This window comes from Artemia sp. Qi Xiang Cuo, chromosome 3, assembly GCF_049724085.1.
Source record: "Artemia sp. Qi Xiang Cuo chromosome 3, ASM4972408v1, whole genome shotgun sequence".
Lineage (NCBI taxonomy): Eukaryota > Metazoa > Arthropoda > Branchiopoda > Anostraca > Artemiidae > Artemia > Artemia sp. Qi Xiang Cuo.
The window spans coordinates 55827473-55851710 of NC_142796.1; the positions used below are offsets into that span (position 1 = coordinate 55827473).

Consider the following 24238-nt stretch of genomic DNA (forward strand, 5'->3'; position numbering starts at 1 on the left):
CGACTCTGAAATCGATTTTATCATTTACTTCCTGTTCAATGGAGACCAAAGGGAGGTTTGTCAACCTGAGCCTAGAAAAAATGTATTTTAATCCAATCACTTTCGACTCTTAAAAAAGGACTGAAAAACTCAATTTTGAATCGAGAGAGCGCTTTTCTAAGCTTTTACAACCGCCTATTGCATATGAAATGCAATACCGATCTCGATCTTCGGCGGTAATATACTTTAGTGCTACTTTCCTCCTCTCTTTTTGTTCTCTTCTTCTCTTTCCTTTGTGTTGTCTCCTGGAAAGTGCTACTCCAGGTAGTTCGCACACCCTGCACCCCCTTACGCCACCGGGTAAGACAAGAGGAAAATTATTTTCAAAAAGAAAGTTTCCCACTGTTTTCTGAACAAAGTGATAAAACGACAAAATTAAATATTACAAAATCAAAACAACCAAACCAAAAAAAAGGTCTGTTGGATATTTAAAGTTTACTGAAGTTAAGACAAAAGGAACATTATTTCAAAAAAAATAAATTTACAGTTTCACTTTTGTTTCTTGGATAAAGCAAAAAAAGCAACAATTCTTAATTTATTTTACTAATCTACCTTTTTGTATTAGTGCAGTGGAATCTATTGAATTTGATTTAATATCTTTGTGTCCAAAAACGGGAGAGCATATCTCGTATGTTCATAATTTTATAGGAAAGTGAAAGTAAGGTTTTTGGCATTTTTAACTCGAGAATTCAAATAAGACAGAATTAAAAAATGAAAATAAATAGTATACAGCTTTATATAATGCCCTCATTTTGGTAATTAGAACAGAAACGATGTTATTGACACATTGCGCACAACAAGTTTTTGTTTATTTTTACAATTAAAGAGTGAGCAAAACTACTTCGAGTTTGGTGGAATTTCGCCCCCAAACTACTTTTCCTGATTTTTTTTTTACACGTTCCACAAATTTTGCAAGGTGCTTGTTTCAGTTCATGACTCGAACTTAATTTTTTTGTCTAGGTTCCCAGCCACTTCCTTTAGAAATGTCAGTATTTTTCCACATTTTCATTTGTTGTCATACTATTCGCCTGTTTTTGCAATTTTGACTGATTCAGTCAAAATGTAGACCCCTGTAACGTTATTCCTTTTATAGGTTCTTACCTACAGAGTACTAGAAAGGACGAGGGCATCTCCCAGAAACAAGATTTGTCTGTTGAAGCCTTACCCCGTTAAAAATTAAAAAATTATGACCTGAAAACTCACTCATGGCCTCTCATCTATAACTTAGACAAAAATTATTCTGCCAAAATGAAACTTTGTTTTCATGATTCAAGCAAATTTTGGTTTAAGTGAAGAAACCCCACCCCGACCTCCCTCTTGTCCTTTCACTAGATACCTCTATCCTCTTGATCGTTTCCTTGATATATTTAATATCCCATGTTCGGTCGCATGAAAATAAATCCCTGAGCTTTATCTCTCTCCCAGACAAGACGACGCAAGTGCAATATTGCTTAAATATGCCCCATCCTCCTCCAACAGACCCTTGAAAATTTTGCATGTGCTTGGTGTAAATAAAATTCTATAAAATCCTAAATCTGGCACGTGCGGTGTTGAAATACTTTGATATCTAGTTGCTTTTAAGACTACCGAGAGTCGCCAACTTTCAGGAATACCGTACGCCAGTTGGCGCGTGCCAAGTGTGATGAAAGTATACCAAGCGAGGTGGAAAGGTACCAAGCGCTTTGGGGATTGTCTCACGCTGTACCACACATGGTGGAGCTTTGTGGCACACGTGGTACTTCGAGATATACATTAGTTGGCAGAAAGTGAGTAACCCCTTGTAGACCATTGTTTACGAATAAATTACAAAGAGTAGTTTAGTGACTGCTTCAAATTTCAAAAATCTATAAAGCACCCAATTACAATTAGCCTAATCAGGAGGTTAAACAATGCTTGTATGTTATTGTGAAGCCATTTTAGTGGTTTTGTTTTCTCGAAACTTTCATTTTTGGATTTAATATTGCCATTTGCCAAATGTACTTTAGTTTAACTGATTTGTTTCGATATTTTGGATATGTCTAAAATTTGTAATGCCGTTCCGTGTGTCTATACTTGCCCAAAGGAAGATAACAAGTTGTTTGGTTAGTTAGGAACTCGATTTGCAAATCGATTGATAATCGAATTCGCGAATCAAATTTAAATGATTTTTTTAATCTTTTGGATATGTCTAAAATTTGTGACGCTGTTCTATGAGTCTGCTTGTCATAAAGAGGATAAGAAATTCCTGGGTTAGTAAGAGACTCGATTGGCAAATTGAACTATCGAATTTACGAGTTGAATTGTATTCGTTTAACGCCCGAGACTCTGCTGCCCCAAATCAAAACGCATTAGGTATAGAGTTTAAGTATTGGACGGTTGTAATTTAAATTACCAAGGAAATTGAAATAAAAATATTTTAGTCCCCGGGACCAAACTCATGTCTTTTTATACGTGAAAACCGCAATTTCCCAAGATTCCAAGTTTTCCCAAGTTTTATTCTCCCTTAATCCGCTTGTTTTTTCTTATTGGAGATAAGTGTTGAAATAAAAGTAAGTCAAATTTTAATAAAAGAAATCTGTCACCTGTGGGAAACCAGCGACCACATGCATACAAGGCAGCCATTCTGCCGCTATACTACCTATGTAAGTTAATCTATCCACTTGACGAAACTTCTGCTTACCTAACATCAAATCATCACTCTCATTTATTTCTAGTCTAAGCGACTTAGTCTTCCTGACATTAATTTTCAAGCTTGTTCTTCCCCCCTGAATCATCAAAACCCTAAAAAATTTATTCGTTTAGCTAATATCTTACCGTATGAACATTTTGAGCATACTTTTAAACGATCGCAATAAATCCACTACAAAAAAGTCCCAAGGTGAAACAAAACAAAAAATCCCAAAGCCCACAAAAGAGGTACTTTTTCCAATTTCCATTTTGGTTACAAAACCGTGTTTTAGTTAAGTCATTAAACTAGTCAATATATATAAAAATAGTCAAAATATTTTAGTCCCCGGGACCAAACTTATGTCTATTTATACGCGAAAACCGCAATTTCCCAAGATCCCTCTTTTCGTTGTTAAACAGTATAAAGTTCTTAGGGTAGTATTGTATTTTGTCAGCGTTGCCAAATTGAACCATTGAAAAAATAAGCAAAACTAGTTAGTTAAATTAGACAACACTAATCGTTCATAATAATTCAAAAACTAATAGCATGCTGATACCAAATACAACTACACCTTCAAAGGAAAGCTACAATTTGTTAAGCTATTTGATCTCATATGTTTTTTGCTTTTTTTTGCTGATTTTTTCCCGTGTTTCTTTTTTTAATTTTGTTGCCCACTACTACTAAAAACTGCGTAACGGCATATGGATGTCTTTTTTATTAGAAATTGAATTTCTGCGGTTTTTCTTATTTTTAAAATATAAATATTTTTGTTGGTTTCTACTTAACCAATTCAAGCAATCAGTTTATTTCCCCTCCTATTGGTGCTTAAGGCTACGTGATGTACATCGAAATAGTATGATTTGAACCAGACTAAAAGTTTATTGTTGAAGCCCCCCCCCCAAAAAAAAATGGCCCGTGATCAAACACGTTTCACTCTATGGAGGAACTTGACATTGAGAATAATAGTTGTATTAATATTTTATTATTTTATTAGTTAAGCAGAAATCGGTTGTACATTTTTTACAGTGTACCAATCTGTTAATACAATCGGTTGTACGCAGAAATACGGTTGTGCAGTTTACTGGAATTAATTTGTACTGGATGTGTCGGAATACATTCGATGTGTCGAATGTATTATTTTATGGAGAGGGGGAGACTTGGAGAAAATGAAAATATTTTACTCCAATCGTCTTTGCATCCAAAAACGCAAACATCGTTTACGGGAAAAAGGTCAATTATATGAAAAGTGTTAGAAGTGATGGGTCAAAATGTAAGAATGTCGAGTTTTTCGATGGATTTGCACTTACAAAGGTTTCCAACCTGCTTAAAGTGCGCGTTGTACATATGGAGACATATATACTTTGAACCCTGAATTGAAGCCTGACAAAAAAACATCTTTCCGAATGTACAAAATAAAGATTTCAAAATCAAGAACAAAAAGGTGTGAAAAACACTAAAAAGGTTAAAGAACATACAAAGATTAAAATATATTTGCTTAGATCACAGTTACGAAGATAAAATAGGCCAAGAGAGCGTGGAAAGGAATCATAAAAGCATTCACGAACGCAGGGGGAAGGGGAGCTTCGGCTTTGGTTCTCCGTGTGAAATTCTGAAATTTCTTTTTTTTGTAAATTTGCCTGTTTTACTGCTATTTTTAAGCCCCCCCCCATCAGTTCTTTTATACATGCCTGCTAAAAAAGAAGAACTTCGAATGAAAATGAAAACGGGAAAGGAAAAATTAAAGAGAACAAAGAAAAAGTTACCTAAGCATCTTTTTTTCTTTGTTTAAAGGTTTTAAGAACCTTTCTACTTCGTCAGCTAAAGATGGTCTTTACGATTAATAAAATGTGGGCAGGAGTTTTGTTAAAAAAAAATATATGAAAATCAATAACAAATAAAATTTCATATTTCTTTCCTTGACATTTCAAACTCTCAACAACTTTTCTCCCAATAGTGTCCTGTCTTCACAAAGACAAACACGAAAAGGCGTTTAAATAGGATTAAATAATTTAATAGTTACTAATGTGTTTGTTTCAGAGCGTCAAAAGGGAGACGTCGGATTGGCAATCGTGGAAAGTTTAAACTTGTCTAGGAATGAATTAAAGAAGATGGAAAAACTCAATAAAATCAATATACACTTGCAAGGTGAGAGTTTGAAACTTTGTATGACTTACAGACTATAGGCCTAGACTATGCTAATGTCAGGGACCTACGCAGGGTAGGTGTTTGGAGTCTGGCTATCTCAATCCTAATTTTCCTGAATTCCTGGGAACTTCTTATCGAAATTATAAGATAAAATTTATTTTCTTTTTGCCTTCCCCCCAGAATAAAATATATAATTTCTTAAACCACATTGGCCTGACATCACATAAAGAAAGAAAAACGAGCAAAAATGGGGTTTTTATAGGCCAAATGAAGATACTGAAAAAACGAAGCGAATATTTCGAGAGGACAAACGCCTCTCTTCTTCAGCGCGAACCGAAACGATGTATCAATAAAAGCCAAAAATTAAAAGAATTAAAACCAAATACCTAACAACCATAAAAGCGAGTTATTCGCCAATATCCGCGATTTGCACAAAATCCAAAAAATGTGATCTGCCATCGACGGATGCCATCGACGGATTGTTCGCTAGTATCCGTCGATGGCAGATCATATTTTTTGGATTTTGTGCAAATCGCGGATATTGGCGAATAACTCGCTTTTATGGTTGTTAGGTATTTGGTTTTAATTCTTTTAATTTTTGGCTTTTATTGATACATCGTTTCGTTTCGCGCTGAAGAAGAGAGGCGTTTGTCCTCTCGAAATATTCGCTTCGTTTTGTCAGTATCTTCATTTGGCCTATAAAAACCCCATTTTTGCTCGTTTTTCTTTCTTTAATAAAAGTTATGCTTACCTGCCAGGTTTTAGTTCGAAACTAATAACACATTTTTCTTTGCTCTATACACTGGCCGTAGTGCTACTCGTCTAGACGACCTATAGCAGAGAATTCCCCTCCAGGGAAAGAGAGGTTTCTCAACGAAGTTTCCTCTAAACGAGAGGTTTTCTCAACGCATTATTGCTACGTGGAATATTCCACGTATTCCACGTACGTTAATTTAGAACAGGAGAATCGGAATGATCAGCAGGTTAATTTAGAACAGAAGAATTGAAGTGTTCAGCAGGTTCATCAGGTTGTTTGAAAATAAGAGAATCGAAGTGATTAACAGGATCATCAGGTTAATTTAGAACAGGGGAATCGAAGTGATCAGCAGGTCCATCAGGTTAGTTTAGAACAGGGGAATTGAAGTGATCAGCAGGATCATCAGGCTAATTTAGAACAGGAGAATCGAAGTGTGATGGAACATGCGTAGCCGATCCGTGCGGCCTTTGTAACAGTGCGTAATTGTGATTGTATCGACAAGGGTGACTATAATGTGACCCAAACATTATACAGTATTATTGCTTGAATTCAGAAATATATTGAAAATAGCTAGGATGGTCATCTCCTTGTCTCTGAATTTTATCTAGTTAGATTATGACTGATCATATATGAAAGTTTTTTTTTATTCTATGCCTTACTTTCTGTTATTTCTGGACCCTAACTCCACAGAGAAACAGAGAATTTCTTCATAAAAAGATGCGGAAAAATCAAAATAAAAATGTTGAGTTTTTGAAGAACCCAAGAAATTTTCGTTTATTTACTCGCTTAAAATTTTATACAAAAAACCAATAAAGCTTCGAATAATACATTCATCGTGCAAAATAGTCATTTGAGGTATGCTTAGTATGCTTTTAAAACCAATCAGGTTTTACAAGAAAAAAGACAACACGTCAGTGCTACCCATACAAAAAAGTGGTTCTCCTCTTTCAAGGTGGGTAGGGGGCTGTAACTTACCTGTAAGGAGTTTTCGACAATGGCGATCCCAATGGCCGGCACTATCTTCAAGGGTTTTCAGGCCATCTTTCGAAATTCCGGCAAATTTATTTTCGCAATAAGATTTTACTATAAAAACTAAGCGCAATAATAGCTACCATAACACTTCAAACGGTGATTTTCCTTCACTCGACAGTCTCTTTTTTTCAAAACGCGTTTTAAAATTTTTGGTCACTATGGGCTAGAACCATGATTGTTAAAATCTACTATCCAGAATTAGGACTTGGAATGATGTCATCAGCTTGCAAAAATACATCACAAGAAAAAGAATGGAACTGCAACACACTTTCTAACACGGAATTATAGGGCAATAATTTGTACTTTTTCTATATTTTTACTATTTAGGAAAAAACATTGTTCCACAGAAATCTTAACCACCTTATATTCGCTGTAATGTGGAACAATAAAGTTGGGACATATAACCTTTCGTCTTGCTCCTGATATAATATAAAAATCCCTCTAAAAATTTATTAGGAATGATAGCAAGCCTCCATTTGTAGAAAAATATAGGAGAAAATTGTAAAAAGCTTGATATCAAACAGTTCGTGGTAACGGACTACATGTAAGGATTGACTCGGCCCAATAGTAACCGAAACTCTAATAAAAGGAATTTTATAACAATTAATACATTAAAAGAACTGTCTTTTTTTCTGATTCTAAATATATATTAGATAAAAAAAACAAGCTTTTTTAACTGAAAGTAAGGAGTGACATTAAAACTTAAAACGAACAGAAATTATTCCGTATATGACAGGGGCTGTCCCCTCCTCAGCGCCTCGCGGTTTACGCTAAAGTTTTTTTATTATTTATAAAAAAAAGAGTTGTGAGAAAGTCAAACTTTAGCGTAAAGAGCGAGGCGCTGAGGAGGAAACAGCCCCTTTCATATACGGAATAATTTCTGTTCGTTTTAAGTTTTAATGTCGCTCCTTACTTTCAGTTAAGAAAACTTGTTTTTTTTATTTAATTTTTGAACGTTTTTGAATTAATGCAGGTTTTGATTTTGGCTCACCGTACATGAATAACTAAAACAAAATATGTATATTAATTTTACTTTTATTTGGTTAAATGGCTTTCTCGAAACTTGTTGAATTTTATTTACGAACGTTTTTATTAGTAATAAATATACGTAACTTACGAATTAAATTACGTAACGAACTTCTATATTCATATATTTTTAAGACGCATATTAGTGGGTCCGCCCCATATTAAATACATTGCTCTTTAAGCCAAAGTTCGAATTTTTCTCCAATTTTTTAAAAATGACCCCTTAGTCACAAAGGCCGTGAATTAGAATAAATAGCTCTTACGAAAATACCAAAAAATGTTTAGCTTAAAGAGCGAGGTATTGACTAGGGGGTGAACCCAATCATATAGCTAATATTTTCTGTTCGTTTTAAGTTTTGATGTTGCTCCTTACTTTCAGTTGAAAAACTTGTTTTTTTATATTTCATTTCTGATTTTGTTTTTAAATAATGCTGGGGAGCCCGGCGCCCCCTTCATAGCAATGTCCTTTCCGCCATGAAAACTTCCTTCATGGAAAGATCCTCTCACATAACCCCCGACCCACCCCCACCCCCACTACCAGAAAAAACTCCCCCTGAAAACGTCTGTATACTTCCCAATAACCAATGCTATATGTGAACATTGGGTAAAGTTCATAACTTTCAGCCCTCCCCCTGGGGGCTTCGGGGGATGATGTCATCCTAAAAGACATAGTTATCGTATTTTCGACCATACTAAACAAAAGGGCTATCTCAAAATTTTGATCGGGTGACTTTGGGTAAAAAATGAGCGTGGGAGGGGGCCTAGTTGCCCTCCATTTTTTTGGTCACCTAAAAAGGGCCCTATAAATTCTAGTATTTGTTCCAATGAACCTTCCCATGACGTTCTTGGATAACTTGGTCAGTAAGATTACCCCTGGGAAAAAGAAAAAAAAAACAAAAAAACAAATAAACACGCATCCCTGACCTTTCTTCTGGCAAAAAATGGAAAATTCCACATTTTTGTAGATAGGAGCTTGAAACCTCTACAGTAGGTTTCTATCTATTTTAGAGGGTCTTTTCCCCTTTTTTCGAAAATAAGCCAAATTTTCTCAGGCGCGTAACTTTTGTTGGGTAAGATTAAACTTGATGAAATTTTTATGTTTTAAATCACAATTAAAATCTGATTCTTTTGATGTATCTATTGGTATCAAAATTCTGTTTTTTTGACTTCCGGTTACCATTGAGCCGGGTCGCTCCTTACTTACAGTTCGTTACCACGAACTGTTTGATAATATAAATATATTACCAATCAAAAGTTAGGAGCCTGCGAAAATTTGCCTGATTTTCGAAGAAGGAGGGAAATACCCCCAAATAGTCAAGTGGTCTTGATGAAAATCACAACATTAGATTCAGCATATCAGAGAATCCTATTGTAGAGGTAGAGGTATAACTGTTTATTGATTGTTGTCGTTGTTTTTCCCCAGGGGTATCATATTGAACCAACGGCCCGACAAGGTCAGGAGAGGGCTTGTTCAAATGGATATTGGAAGTTCTAGTGTTCCTTTTGAGTGACCAAAAGGATTGGAGGGCAACTAGCCCCTCTCCCACGCCCCTTTTTCCCAAAGTCATCCAATCAAAATTTTGAGGTAGCCATTTTGTTCAGCATAGTTGATAGCCGCTGTGCAAAAAGTGGGGTAGCAAAGTAGCAATGCTACTTGGCAGTTCTAGAATTTGTTGGCATATTTTGTCTGAAAAGACCAAAAATACCATTTTTACGTATAAAAATATTTTTTGCTAAAAGAAAAGCTGTCAAAACACAAGTTGTGCAGCTAAATTGTCGGCAGTTTTTGGAATTCTCTCAAATTCTGCTACTGGCAGCCTTGAATTTTTTTCCATACCTGGTTGAAAGGTCCAACAACTATGGCTCTGGGGATTACATGACCCCCACAGCCTGCGGAGAAAGGGCTGTAGGTTATGGAATTTGCCCATTGTTTAGATCACTGTATATATAATATACACTGTATATATAATATATAATTATTTCAATACATATATAAAAATCGGTAATTAGTAGTGCAATGTTATTATTAGGTGTTTTTAGGAATTACAAGTAAGTTTCGAAGTCTCGAGTTGGTTTCAAAGGCATTTTGAGAAAGTTTCTGCCAAAATAAGCGTTCCAGGGTAATTGGAACGCTGATGGCACATCAAATGAGAGGAGCTGTTTGTACGCACCTAGATGCTTTTCTCTGTCTACAATTGATTTTGAATTGTTCGGTTGATTTTGAATTGAGATTATCAAGTATTTTGCAGTAGGTTGCACAGGTTAGGTCAGGAACCCTTATCGCTATCTAAATTCACAAAGTGCAAAGATTTTCAAACAGAGGTGTTTATTCTTCAAAGTTCAGGAAAGGGCTGCCCGTTTCATACGAAAACATTGATTGAAAACGAAACTAGTCTTATCGCGTCTCGGCTCTCCGCCAACACAGGTAATTAGCCTTTTTCAAGTTTCACAGGAACTACAATCTGAGAAAATAAATATCACGACGTGAAAAAAAATTTATAAACCATCCAGTGGCGGATCCAGAGGGGGGGGTCGAAGGCCCCCCCCCTAACGTAGTCTAAAGTAGCGTAATTTACCTAATTAACGCAAGTTTGCATTAATTAAACTTGCTCCTAACGTAGCCTAAGTTTATCGGATCAACCTATTTTGCCCCCCCCCCACCAAAAAATCCTGGATCCGCCCCTGAAACCATCACATCTATTCCATCAGTTATTAGAAGAAAAAAATGCCTTATGTTCACAAACTTCGTCAACCCCCGGCCCCCTTTCTTAGAAATTCTACATAGGCCAATCAGTTAAGTCCATTGTATATAAATAATAGATTAAGTCATAATTTGTATATAAATTAAGTCATACCTGTGAGGTGGGACATTTGCAAACCACTTGGTCGGCTCACCAAGTTTTTTTCGGCTTTCGCAATTTCGAATAACACAACTTCGAACCATTTCTCATTGACTGACGCATACCCACTATCCCGCTAATGCATGGAGAAGTGGGAGGAGCTTTTTGTTCGCACCGAGAATGAAGAGCCAGAAATCATCTGCGGTAAACTTACTGACTAATTGTATATACAGTGGTTTAGATGTAGCAAAGTAGCAATGCTACTGCTCAGCTCTAGAATTTTTTTGGCATATTTTGTCTGAAAATACCAAAAATACCATTTTTACAAACAAAAATACTTTTTGCTAAAAGAAAAGCTGTCAAAACACAAGTTGTGCTGCCAAAATGTCGGCAGTTTTTGGAATTCTCTCAAATTCTACTACTGGCAGCTTTGAATCTTTTTCCATACCTGGTTGAAAGTTCCAACAACTATGGCTCTGGGGATTACAGGACCCCGCACAGCCTGCGGGGAAAGGGCTCTAGGCTATGGAATTTGCCCATTGTTTAGATGTAGTAATTGTAATTGGAAAATATTCGGAAATTCTTCAAGGGGTATTTTATAAGGGTGGGGGATTTATCGGTTTAATTTTCCAGAGAGAGGGGAGTGTTTTTTTCTGGCATGGTTTGAAAAACGTTCAAAAATTAAATATATAAAAAAATCTTTCAACTGAAAGTAAGGAGCAACATTGAAACTTGAAACGAACTGGAAATATCCCGTATACGAGAATGGAGCTGCCCCTCCTCAATCCCTCACTCTTAAAGCTAAAGTTTGACTTTTTGTCTCACTGCTGTAAGAACGACTACTGAAACACAAGGGCCATTGATTTGCAATAAGAACCTTTTTTAAAGCACTAAAAACGTCAGCGGAACGATCGTGGGATTCAAGAGGTGACAACCCCCCTTATGTACGGAATAATATCTGTTCGTTTTAATTTTTAATGTTGATCCTTACTTTCAGGTGAAATAAAATGTTTTTTTTTATTAAATCTCGAAAGGTAATGTGACCCAACTTCCTACTTACCTGTTTGGTCTATTTTAAAATAAGTTTGGACAGTACCAGGCTGTTCTTTTCCCATCAAGCCTTTCCCATCAAGGCCACATGCAGTATTTTTCTTCGGGGGGGGGGGCTACAAAAAAGCTTTTAAAAATACATTAAAATTTTTGTGTATGCATTTTTGATACGTTTTCGCAACTCGGACAAAAATTTCGGAAGGGGAGGGATTCAAACCCCCTAACCCGCTGGAACCTCCTTTGGTTCCCAATCACAGATTCATTCAAAAAATCCCCCAGTTCAATTTCTTTCCTTTCTTAATCTGTCCGCATTTCCTTATTTTCCTCCTCCAATAATTGTCTTTTAGCTTCAGAAATCGGAAATTGAATACGTTCATTGCCCCTCTTAAGAACTGAGTGATTTTATTTAACCTTAAAGCAAAGAATTATTGAGCAAATTTAAATTGCAATTTAGGTAAAAAGGTTCTATTAGGACAAGTTAGAGTGGGCAACTTAAGTTCTTCAAAAGAATGTCCCACTACAGGCCTATCCTCAACGAGATTTTACTAATACGGGATTGAAATAGCGCTAATTTCAAAAATCAATTGAAACCAAACCCGTTCACTACAGAGGTTTTGCTGACTTCCAGAACCGTTGTTTTTTCTTACTTATCTTGGCATTGCCAGGGATGACGTGTACTTATATCTACTAATTAAATTTAAAGAAAGAAGTTTTTCAACTGAAAGTAAGGAGCAACATTAAAACTTAAAAAGAACAGAAATTGTTACATATATCAGGGGGCTGCCCCTTCTTCATCCTTCGATCTTTACGCTAAAGTACTAAATTTCTTTAAATATACTTGTCATTCAAATGGCCCTTAGGTTTCTGGAGCAATTCTTAATGAATTTAAACAAAAAGTCAAACTTTTCTTTTTTGAATTTTGAAATTTAGTATAGGCTACTTGTATGCTGCTAAGAATGTTAAAAATTGTTTATGATTTTGATCCTAACTACTCAAAATGCAACCTTGATTTTTTATTTTCTTTTTTTTACAGGTCCTTGGTAGAATAGGCGGTACTTATATTATAGACAGCGCGCTAGCGCTGCCTAAGTAAATAACGATGTGGGCACAATGTTTTTTTTTTGGTTCTCCATACCCGGGCACTTCGTATCGAAGGAGTTGTCGTATAAACTTCGAAAAAGGCTCATTCGATTGGAAATTGGAGGGGCTAGTGCCCTTTTTATCAGTCGAAAGTGATTGGAGGCCAACTAGCCCCCCAGGCCCATCATTCCCCCAAACACATGCAATCAAAATTTTGAGATAGCCATTTTGTTCAGCGTAGTTGACTTCCAGATAGAAAATATATTTTTGAGGAGGACACTCCTCCACAACCCTCAGGGCAAGGGTTTTAAGTTAGGCCCTGGGGACATATAAGGTTTTTATAGAAGGCGTTGTCGTGGAAACTTCAAAAGAGGCTCATTCGATTGGAAATTCAAAGGGCTAATACCCTTTTTAAAAGTCGAAAGTGACTGGAGGGCAACTAGCCCCCCCTCACGCCCATCATTCCTCCAAACACATCCAATCGAAATTTTGAGATAGCCATTTTGTTCAGCGTAGTTGATTTCCAGACAATTTCTGTTCGTTTTGGGTTTCATTTATTTATCGATGCTGATTTGTGGTAGTTTCACGCTTGGTAGATTATTTGGTTTTATTTTTGCTCATTTTTTGTTTAATGGAGTTCTTTACTTTTCTTTGAAAAACGTATGTTGTGGAAAAAGTTTTTTAATTAATATTGTACAAGAAACACTCGAGAAGTGAAGTTTGGTTAATGCTAATGAAATAAAACAAAATATGATGAGTATATAATATTTTCTTGGCAAAATTGTGAAAACTACAACTTAGAATTATGTGCCCAGAACGCAGAAAAGTCCTTAAGAATCGCGTTGAAAGAAGTTCTGCATTTATCGGTCCTTGGCAAATCCCAAATCTTAAGTTGAACATCCATGGTGAGACACTATATTCTGTCATTAGGCATTCCAAACTAACGAGTTATGTCCCATCTGATTTTCGCGATCCAAATTCTCAAGTGTTTCTCATGTAATAGATAAGTACCAAATAGGCTACCCTAAGAATTCCCACTTAGCCCCTTTTCAGATGGGCACTAGGGGTTCGTTTACGTATACTGTTGTATGGTATACTGTGAATTACGCGCAAGGACTTACTGGTGTTGGGATTCTAGGAGAACAGAAGCATAATGAAAACTTAGAAAAATAATTTGTATTTGATTATTTGGAAGACTTTATAAACTAAAATCTTGTATATTATGGCTGCTTTGAGGGTGCGGCATTAGAATTTTGCCAAAATTTTTCGAGATTGCGCTGTAAATTATACGGTAAGTTTCGGTAGTTATACTGATCAATTAATTTAAAAAAAACATCGTTTTTTTCTGATGAAAGAAAAGAGTAAAGTTGAATTTGTTCCCTGTTTTTTTCCCTGGCCATAGAGCCTTACGGGGGAGTTTATATTGAAGTGTATTTTGTTAAGTTTATTGATTGAATAAATTGAAAAATTGATTGAATACTAAAACCGACAAAAATTAATGCTTCATAGTTTAAACAACATATTGAAAACTGTTTCAAATAAAATGACTCGTGATATTTCCCTATATTTATGGAATTCAGAAAAACAGCGCTTTCCTGAAAACACAAAACCGACGTCGCGAAACAGGAATAGGGGCAGAATATCCTTAAGTAGGCGGCAGAAAATAAAAGACTAATTTTGCTAAGCTCTCAATAGTCTTTGACCGACCGTGAAATGAATCAATTTAACTATGCAATTTTCATTCTCTAAAAAACTCGAGCAAGCCTTGTTTTCTAGTAAACATACTTTAGGGGTTTCAAGGCTCTTATCGAAATTCTCAAAATTGAATGTCATTATTACAAATATTTACCTGTTAAATTCATACAATATAGTGAAATTTTATAGAGATTTTAGAAAACTGAAGGACATTAAAACTGTGGAGATTATCCCGATGCTCTTTCTATGCTTCTCAGAATTTCAGCTCCAGAAACGGCATAAAAATGTACCATATGGCACTTGAACATCTCTAAAAGTATTGAACCATTAACCATTTCTAATGACGTTACAGTATCCTGCTAGTTCTGACGGTCAGCGTACTATTTATGAAAATTAATAAAGGGACTTGGAGGGAGAGTATACAGGAGGTGGATTTCAAATCTCAGGTTGTTTTTTTGTTGTTTTTTTTTTTGCCGCGGAGCCTGCGGTTTTATGATGGTACCCGTTTCTGCTTTCCGGTCTTTCAACTCCAAAAATGGTACCCGAAGTATACTTTGGGTGCCATATGGCACTTTATGATACCGTTGTCAAGTCGAAGATATTAAAAGCACGTAGATATACAGATTAACTTTCAAATGAGCCCTTAAACAGCTGTTTTCGGCGTCCCAGTGCCCCATCTAGCGGTGGAGAAAAACAAAGAAGAAATTGAAAGTGTCACATCCAAAAAGTACTTTTCCTTGTTGTTTAAGGTGAGCGGCTGTAATTTTCCGGCGAGAGGTTATGACCATGGTGATTCCAGTAGTGCCCTTTTTATGTCGATTCGATGCAATTTTCAAGAGGTTTCTGCCTCTTCTTCGAAATTACTATAAATAATTTTGCAATAATATTTTACTATTAAGATTAATCAAGAGAATATTTACATCTCCTGAATCAGCTATAAATGATTTTTTTTTCTCACTTGACAGTTTTTGAAAATGCTTTTTAAAACTTTTAGTTACTATGGGCTGGTTTTCGCTCTTTGCTAGGTTGCAGCTATTGCTGCAAATTTGATCCGATAGACTCCCAAGAATCATCAAAGCCAGGCACATTTAGCTACGTTTGGCTTGTATGACCTCGCTATTCCATTTAAATTTACCAGATTTTTCTTCCATAGCTCTTCTGTGGGTGTCTGTACCAAGGAACATTTCTTATGCAATAAGTTGCTCTTGGCCCAAGGGATTGTCACTGTAAGATTCAAACTAATCAGGACAAAAAGTTTTTTGTCCCTTTCCAGGACTTCCTTTCCCTCCCACAAAAAAATAATTCGTCCCTTTGACACTGATCCCTGAAAGTTTGGTGTCAATCGTACACCCAACTAGAGCAAGTCTTCTTTTTCCGTGATATACCACAATTGTAAACTTTTGGCACATTGCTTTAGTAAATATGGAGGTTATGCCATTCTCGGAGGCAAATATATTCGACCTTTCAACTATTTTGGACGAAATAGCCATCTTAAGATTTTAATTGGGTGTCTTGAGGCTACGAAAGGGCCATGTCAGAGGCAACGCTATAGCGTTGCCTATAGTAAAGACCATACGGCTCCAATGTTTTATTATTATTAATTAAAAAATTTTTTTCCATAAAATAAGTTTTTCAAACAAAAGTAAAGAACGCCATTAAACAAAAAATTAGCAAAAATAAAATCAAAAATCTACCATGCGTGAAACTACCACAAATCAGCATCGATAAATAAATGAAACCCAAAACGAACAGAAATTACAATAAATAACCGAGTTAAACTTGAAACGAGCAGAAATTAACATAAGTTGGGCACAAAACCTGAACAAAATTTGCACTTTACTGAAAAAAATCAAATGAATATGCATTGTTAGTTTAATATACATATACTAATATTTAGTAATTAAAATGTTAATATTATTTGATTTATTAAAGTTATAAAAGTAAAAACTTTTTATTTTTTTCAGCAAAGTGCAACCTTATATGCCCCCAGGGGCATATTCAATCTAGTTGCCCTTCAATCACTTTCGACTGTTAAAAAGGACACACGCCACTCCAATTTCCAATTGAATGAGCCCTTTTCGAAGTTTCTACGACAATTTCTTCGATACGAAGTGCCCTGCTCTAAAGAAGAAAAAATAAAAAAAATAAATGATACATTGTGCAAACATTGTTCTTATATGCCCTCAGGACATAACTTGAAACCCTTGCCACGAGCGTTGTGGGAGAGTGTCCTCCTCAAAAACATATTTTATATCTAGAAATCAACTACGCTGAACAAAATGGCTATCTCAAAATTTTGCTTGGATGTGTTTCGGGGAATGACTGGCGTGGGGGGGATAGTTGCCCTCCAATCACTTTCGACTATTAAAAAGGGAACTAGCCACTCCAATTTCCAATCGAATGAGCTCTTTTCAAAGTTTCTACGATAACTCCTTCGATACGAAGTGCCCGGGTATGGAGAAGAAAAAATAAATAATACATTGTGCCCACATCGTTCTTTACTTAGTCAGCGCTATCGCGCTGCCTATGATTATTATTATTATAATAATCAATTTTTTTCTCAGAGGCACTTCATATGGAAGGGGTCGTCGTAGAAACTTTAAAGAGGGCTCATTCAAATGGAAATCGAGAGTTCTAGTGCCCTTTTTAAGGGCCAAAAATGATTGGAGGGTAAATAGTCCCCCACGCCCATCATCCTCCCAAACACATCCAATCAAAATTTTGAGATAGCCATTTTGTTCAGCGTAGTTGATTTCCAGATAGAAAATATATTTTCGAGGAGGACACTCCCCCACAACCCTCAGGGCAGGGTTTTAAGTTATACCCTGGGGGCATATAAGGTTTTTATAGAAGGTGTTGTCGTGGAAACTTCAAAAAAGGCTCATTCGATTGGAAATTCAAAGGGCCAGTACCCTTCCTAATAGTCGAAAGTGATTGGAGGGCAACTAGCCCCCCACGGCCATCATTTCCCCGAACACATCCAATCAAAATTTTGAGATAGCCATTTTGTTCAGCGTAGTTGATTTCTAGATAGAAAATATATTTTTGGGGAGGACACTCCCCCACAACCCTCAGGGCAAGGGTTTTAAGTTATGCCCTGGGGGCATATAAGGTTTTTATTGAAGGCGTTTTCATATAAACTTCAAAAAAGGCTCAACTAGCCCCCCCCCCCCCTCACGCCGATCATTGCCCCAAACACATCCAATCAAAATTTTGAGATAGCCATTTTGTTCAGTGTAGTAGATTTCCAGGTAGAAAATATGTTTTTGAGGAGGACACTCCCCCACAACCCTCAAGGCAAGAGTTTTAAATTACACCCTGGGGTCATATAAGGTTTTTATAGAAGGCGTTGTCGTAGAAACTTCAAAACAGGCTCATTCGATTGGAAATGCAAAGGGCGAGTGCCCTTTTTAATATTCGAAAGTGATTTGAGGGCAATTAACCCCCCTCTCACGCCCACCTTTCCTCCACACACATCCAATCAACATTTTTAGACAGCCATTTTATTAAACGTAGTTTTAATTTCTGGAAACTAAGTCTTCGAGGATGAGAACCCCCTCATAGCGATCAGGGCGAGGGTTGAAAGTTATCCCCTGGGGGCATATAAGGTTTTGTATAGACATCATTGTCGTAGAAACTTCAGAAAGGGCTCATTCGATTGGAAATTCAAATGGCTAATTCTCTTTTTAATAGTCGAAAGTGATTCTAAGGCAACTGACACCCCTTCCACGTCCGCCATTTCCCCGAACACATCCAATCAAAATTTTGATATAGCAATTTTGTACAACGTAGTGGAAAGTTCTGGAAATTATCTGTTTGAGCAGGACACTCCTCCACAGTCTTCAGGGGCAAGGGTTATAAGTTATGCCCTGGGCGCATATATGGTTCTTGTGGAAGGAATGCTCGTATAAACTTCAAAGAGGGCTCATTTGATAGAAAATTCAAAGTTCTAGTTCACTTTTTAAGCGTCAAAAGATATTGGAGGGTAACTAGCTCCCCCCCCCCCCAAACCTTTTCCCTCAAATGCATCCAATAAAATTTTTAATATAGCTATCTTTTTAAAAATAGTTCAAAGATCATATAACAAAAATTCCGATGTCAACAGAACCCACCAGGGCCCAGGGGCAGGCGTTGTAAGTTATGCCCTGGGGGCATATATGGGTCTCATAGAAGGGATGCTTGTACTAACTTCAAACAAGGATCATTTGATTGGGTAAACACAGCCCCCCAGGGCCAGAGGGCAGGCCTTGTAAGTTATGCCCTGGGGGAATATATGGTTCTTATTGAAGGGATGCTCGTAAAAATTCAGAGATGGCTCATTTGATTGGAAATGGAAAGATCTGGTTCAGTTTTTATAGTCAAAAGAGATCGTTGGGAAACTAGCCCCCCACGCCCCTTTTTCCCCAAATTCCTCCGCCAGAAATTTTGAGATAGCCATTAAGTTAAAAATTGATCAAAAGTCAGATAACAAAAACTCAGGTTTCGTCTCAACCCCCCAGGGGCCGGGGGCAGGCGCTGTAAGTTATGCCCTGGGGCATATGTTGTTCGTATGAAAGGGATGCTCGTATAAACCTCAGAGAGGGTTCATTTGATTAGATATTAAAAGTTCGAGATCACTTTTAATAGTCAAAAGAGATCCGAGGGTAACTAGCCCCCCTCCCCCCACGCCTTCTTTTTCAAAACCCATCTAATGAAAATTTTGAGATAGATATCTTGTTAAAAATAGTTCAAAGGTCGGATAAGAAAAAATCCGTTGTCAATAGAACCCCCCTGGGCACAGGGGAAGGCGTTCTAAGTTATGCACTAAGGGCATATATGGTTCTTATGAAAGGGATGCTTGTTTAAACTTCATAGAGGGCTCATTTGATTCGAAATTGAAAGTTCTAGTTCCCTTTTTAAGAGTCAAGGGAGTCAATCTAGCCCCCCCCCCACGCTCTTTTTTCCCCAAATCCGTCCGCTACAAGTTTTGAGATAGCCAGTGTTTTGGAAATTGTTCAAAAATTAGATAACAGCCCCTCCCCCCAGAGCCCGGGGAATAGGCGTTGTAAGTGGTCCTGGGGGCGTATATGGTTCTTATGAAAGGGATGCTTGTATAAACTTCAGAGGGGGCTCATTTGATTGGAAATTGAAAGTTCTAGTTCAATTTTTAAGAGTCAAAAGATATCCTAGGGAAACTAGCCCCTCCCCCACACACCCTTTTTTCCCAAAGCCCATCTGATAGAATTTTTATAATAGCCATTTCACTAAAAATAGTTCAAAGGTCAGATAAGAAAAATTCCTGTGTCGACGGAACCCGCCAGGGCCCGGAGGCAGGTGTTATGAGTAATGCTATAGGGGCATATATAGTTCTTTTGGAAGGGATGCTCGTATAAACTTCGGAGAGGGCTGATTTGATTTGAAATTGAAATTTCTTGTTCACTTTTTAAGAGTCAAAAGAAATCGGAGGGCAACTAACCCCCCCTCCTCCATGCCCTAAATTCATCAGAATTTTTTTTTTTAGATAGACATTTTGTTAGAAATAGTTCAAAGTTCTGATAAAAAAAAAATCCGGTGTCAACACAGCCTCCCAGGGCCCGGGGGTAGGCGTTGTAAGTTATGCCCTGGGGGCATATATGGTTGTTATGGAAGGGATGCTCGTATAAAATTCCTTGAGGGCTCATTTGATTGGAAATTGAAAGTTGTAATTCACTTTTTAAGAGTCAAAAGTGATTGGAGGGCAGCTAGCCTCCCCCCCAAATTCCATTAATTTTTTTTCCTAGAGGCACTTCATATAGAAGGGGTCGTCGTATAAACTTCAAAGGGGGCTCATTCGATTGGAAATCGAGAGTTTTATTGTCTTTTTTTAAGAGTCAAAAGTGGTCAGAGGGCAACTGGCCCCCAAGCCCTTTTTCCCCAAATACATATGATAAAAAATTTGAGGCAGCCATTTTGTTAGAAATAGTTCAAAGATCATATAAAAAAAACTCCTTTACGTAGGGTCATTTCGTTAAAAATAGTTCAAAGGTCAGATAAGAAAAACTTCTCTGTCGACACAACCCCCCTGGGCCGGAGCAGGCGTTGTAAGTATTGCTTTGGGGGCATATATGGTTCTTATGGAAGGTATGCTTGTACAAACTTAAGAGAGGGTTCATTTGAATGGAAATTAAAAGTTGTAGTTCATTTTCTCAGAGGGAAAAAAAGATCAGAGGGCAACTAGCCCTTACCGCTCTCCACGCCTTTGGGTTTATCGGATGGATAAACCCATTCGATAAAAATTTCAGGTGACTATTTTGTTAAAAATAGTTCAACCATCAGATATCAAAACTCCAGGGTCGACATAGCCCGCCAGGGCCCAGGGATAGGCGTTGTAAGTTACACTCTAGGGGTATATATGGTTCTTATAGAAGGGGTGATCGTCTAAACTTCAGCAAAGACTGATTTGGTTAAAAATAGGAAGTTCTATTTCCCTTTAAAGGATTCAAAAGAGACCAAAGAGCAATTAGCCCCCCACCCACACCTCTTGTTCACCAAACCCATCTGATAAAAATTTTGAGATAGCAATTTTTGTTAAAAATAGTTCAAACATCAGATAATACAAACTCCGAGGTTGACACAAACCCATTTTTACTTTGATATTGTTACTTTGATATCAGTTTTTATACTTCGATGAATATTTGATTATTTTTTAAACTTTGATTTTGAAATAAGGAATTTTTAAAAACTTGAATTTTTTTGCAATCAAAAGCGACCAAAAATTAATAAAAAAAACTTTCCGAAAAATAAATTTTTCAAAGAAAATTAAAGCCCATTTTAAACTTAAGCTCAACAGATACAAATATCTTTTAAAATTCAAAACTCAAAACGACCAGAAATTACTATTAAAGAATAAATGGAACCCAAAACGACCAGAAATTAAATAAACAATCATAGTAAAAACATTTAACAAGTAATAATATAAATAAATAAATAAATCTCATAGCGATTAATGCTTAGATTGAATATGAAAATCAAGCTTAAAACGAAAAACAACATATTTTTGCTATGGAAGTAGAAATGAAACCTAGAACGAACCGCAATTAAATAAACAATACATGCAAACAAACATACATTAGATATTAATGTAAATCAATAAATAATTCTTAAAACGAGTGAAACTTAAATTGAATATGCAAATCAAGCTTGAAACGAACAGATATCACCACAAATAAGAGTTTGGGTATGACCTCCTTTTCTCACTGTAAAAGTCTGAAGCCTACTGCGTAATTGGCACTTTAGTGAGAACTATATGCGTATTGAACCGTATTGGAAAGTAGAAACAGCATAAAATGTATATCTGATGTATAATGTTATTAATTTTTGAAAGATCCATCCGCTCAAGAATTTATTTCATTGTAATTGTATTTTTATTTTCAATACTATAAGAACTGGAAAAGAAATTTTTTTTAATATAATCCGTTTTCAGTTAAGGGCCAGTGACGCAGTAGGCTTTTGTTTTTTACTTACAGTTAGGAAATTAGTTAATACCCAAAAATGTGTTCGTTGGGATACTATACTCATATAGAACAACTTTAAAAAGAGCTAAAAAATTAAACTGAATATTTCATGCATTATGATATTAATTACTGACAGTTCATTACTTCAAAATGTTGCCATTATTTTCATTTTTATTTTCAATATTAAGTACAAAAGAAAATATTCGTCATATTCGTCAATCCGGTGTTCAAGAAATTGTTTACTGTGTAACCTCATCCTCTTTACACGGTTTTTAACATTTAGATTAGAACATTTAAAATTAGCCAAAGAAAATACGAAACTGGCGAGGAATTTCGGTCTTGGACGTGACCCTTGCAATAACTCCAAACGCCATAACCAGTACTGAGTTTCGCTCCGAAAAAAAAAACAACAAAAAAACAACTTAGCGTTGGCGTTATCGTGGTCACCGAAACGTTGACAGCTGTAGATTTTGCAACGCAATGTTAGATGATGTATCTTCATGTAACAATTTGTTTCAACTATTAGTTTCTCACACTATTTGGTGTTGACAAACATGTTTCTTGAACAATTGTTTGTAATTTCTTTTCCATATACCACTTCTCATATACCACTCTGGAGCCCCCCTCTTATGAATTAAATAAAAAAAAACAAGTTTTTTCAACTGAAAGTAAGGAGCAACATTAAAACTTAAAATGAACATAAATTATTACGTGTATGAGGAGGTTCGCTCCCTAGTCAATACCTTGCTCTTTACGCTAAAGTTCGAATTTTGTTTGAATCACAAATCCCTGAAACACAAAGGCCGTTTAATTAGAATAGATAGATTTTTGAAAGTACTAAAAAAAAACTAGCGTAAAGAGCGAGGTATTGGTTAGGGGGCGAACCCCCTCATACACGTAATAATTTCTTTTCGTTTTAAGTTTTAATGTTGCTCCTTACTTTCAGTAAAAAACTTGTTTTTTTATTTAATTTCTGATCGTTTTTTAAGTAATGCTGGGAAATCCGGCCCCCCTTCATGGAAATGTCCCTTCCCCCAAGGAAATATCCTCTATGGAAAGATGCTCCCACATAATCCCCTCCTTTAACCCTCCCCCACCCAGAAAAAACGCTCCTGAAAACGTCTGTATACTTCCCAATAACCAATACTATATGTAAACAATGGGCAAAGTTCATAACTTGCAGCCCTTCCCCCGGAAACTTGAGGGACTAAGTCATCCTCAAAGACATATTTATTAAATTTTCGACTATGCGGAACAAAATGGCTATCTCGAAATTTTGATTGGGTGACTTTGGGAAAAATGAGCGTGGGAGGGGGCCAAGTTGCCCTCCAGTTTTTTTGATCACTTAAAAAGGGTACTAAAACTTTTAATTTCCGTTTGAATGAGCTCTCTCGCGATATTCTAGGACTACTGGATCGATACGATGACCCCTGGGCAAAAAGCAAACAGATAAACACGCATCTTTGATCTTTTTTCTGGCAAAAAATACAAAATTCCACATTTTTGCAGATAGGAGCTTGAAACATCTACAGTAGTGTTTTCTGTTACGCTGAATCTGATGGTTTGATTTTCATTGAGATTCTATGACTTTTAGGGGGGTTTTCCCCTTTTTTCGAAAATAAGGCAAATCTTTTCAGGCTCGTAACTATTGATGGGTTAGACTACATTTGATAAAACTTGTATATTTGAAATCAGAATAAAAATCCAATTCTTTTGATGTGTCTACTGGTATCAAAATTCCGTTTTTTAGAGTTTCGGTTACTATTGGGCCGGGTCGCTCCTTACTTACAGTTCGTTACCACGAATTGTTTGATTACCGGCCATGTGCAAGAAATCAGGTTTGTGATGATTAAAGTCCTGAAATATTTGGGCAGAATGTATAATGAAAGACATCTTGAAAAGCGGTAACTGAAAAATAAATAAAACGAATTTATATTCCATAATATGAAGGTTAAACAACAGAGAAAGAGATAGCTCACTTGTAAAATAATGAATCAAGAACTTGTTGTTTTTTTTTACTCACTTAAAATCTCATAACGACAATTTCATGACAACATTAGACAACAGGGATACAGGACTTTCCCTTTAAAAAAAGAAAAATATTTCAAGAACTTTGTTCTTTTTACTTGCTTAGAATTAATGGCAAGAATGACGACAATGACAACAATCTCAAGACAACACTAGACAGCAGGGATACAGAGAGTTCACTTGTAAAAAAAATGACTCAAAGACTTCTTGTTCTTTTTAATTGCTTAAATTTTGTTGACGACAATAACAACAATTTCATGACAACAATAGGCATCAGAGCTATAGAGATTTCACTTGTAAAAAAAAGACTCAAAAAGTTTTTGCTCTTTTTTGCTTGCTTGAAATGTCATGGCAACAATGACAAAAATTTCATGACAACATTAGACAACAGGGATACAAATAATTCACTTGTAAGAAAATGACTCAA

At 36.3% G+C, this 24238-nt stretch overlaps 1 protein-coding gene across 1 annotated transcript in view; it reads left to right on the forward strand.

Moving 5' to 3' along the window:
- wake (ankyrin repeat and fibronectin type III domain containing protein wide awake) overlaps positions 1-24238 on the forward strand; it is a 417377-nt gene that overhangs the window by 255084 nt on the left and 138055 nt on the right. The window contains exon 7 of the mRNA XM_089086234.1: positions 4724-4831. Within this exon, the coding sequence (XP_088942360.1) occupies positions 4724-4831 (108 nt within the window). The remainder of the gene's footprint in view (positions 1-4723; positions 4832-24238) is intronic.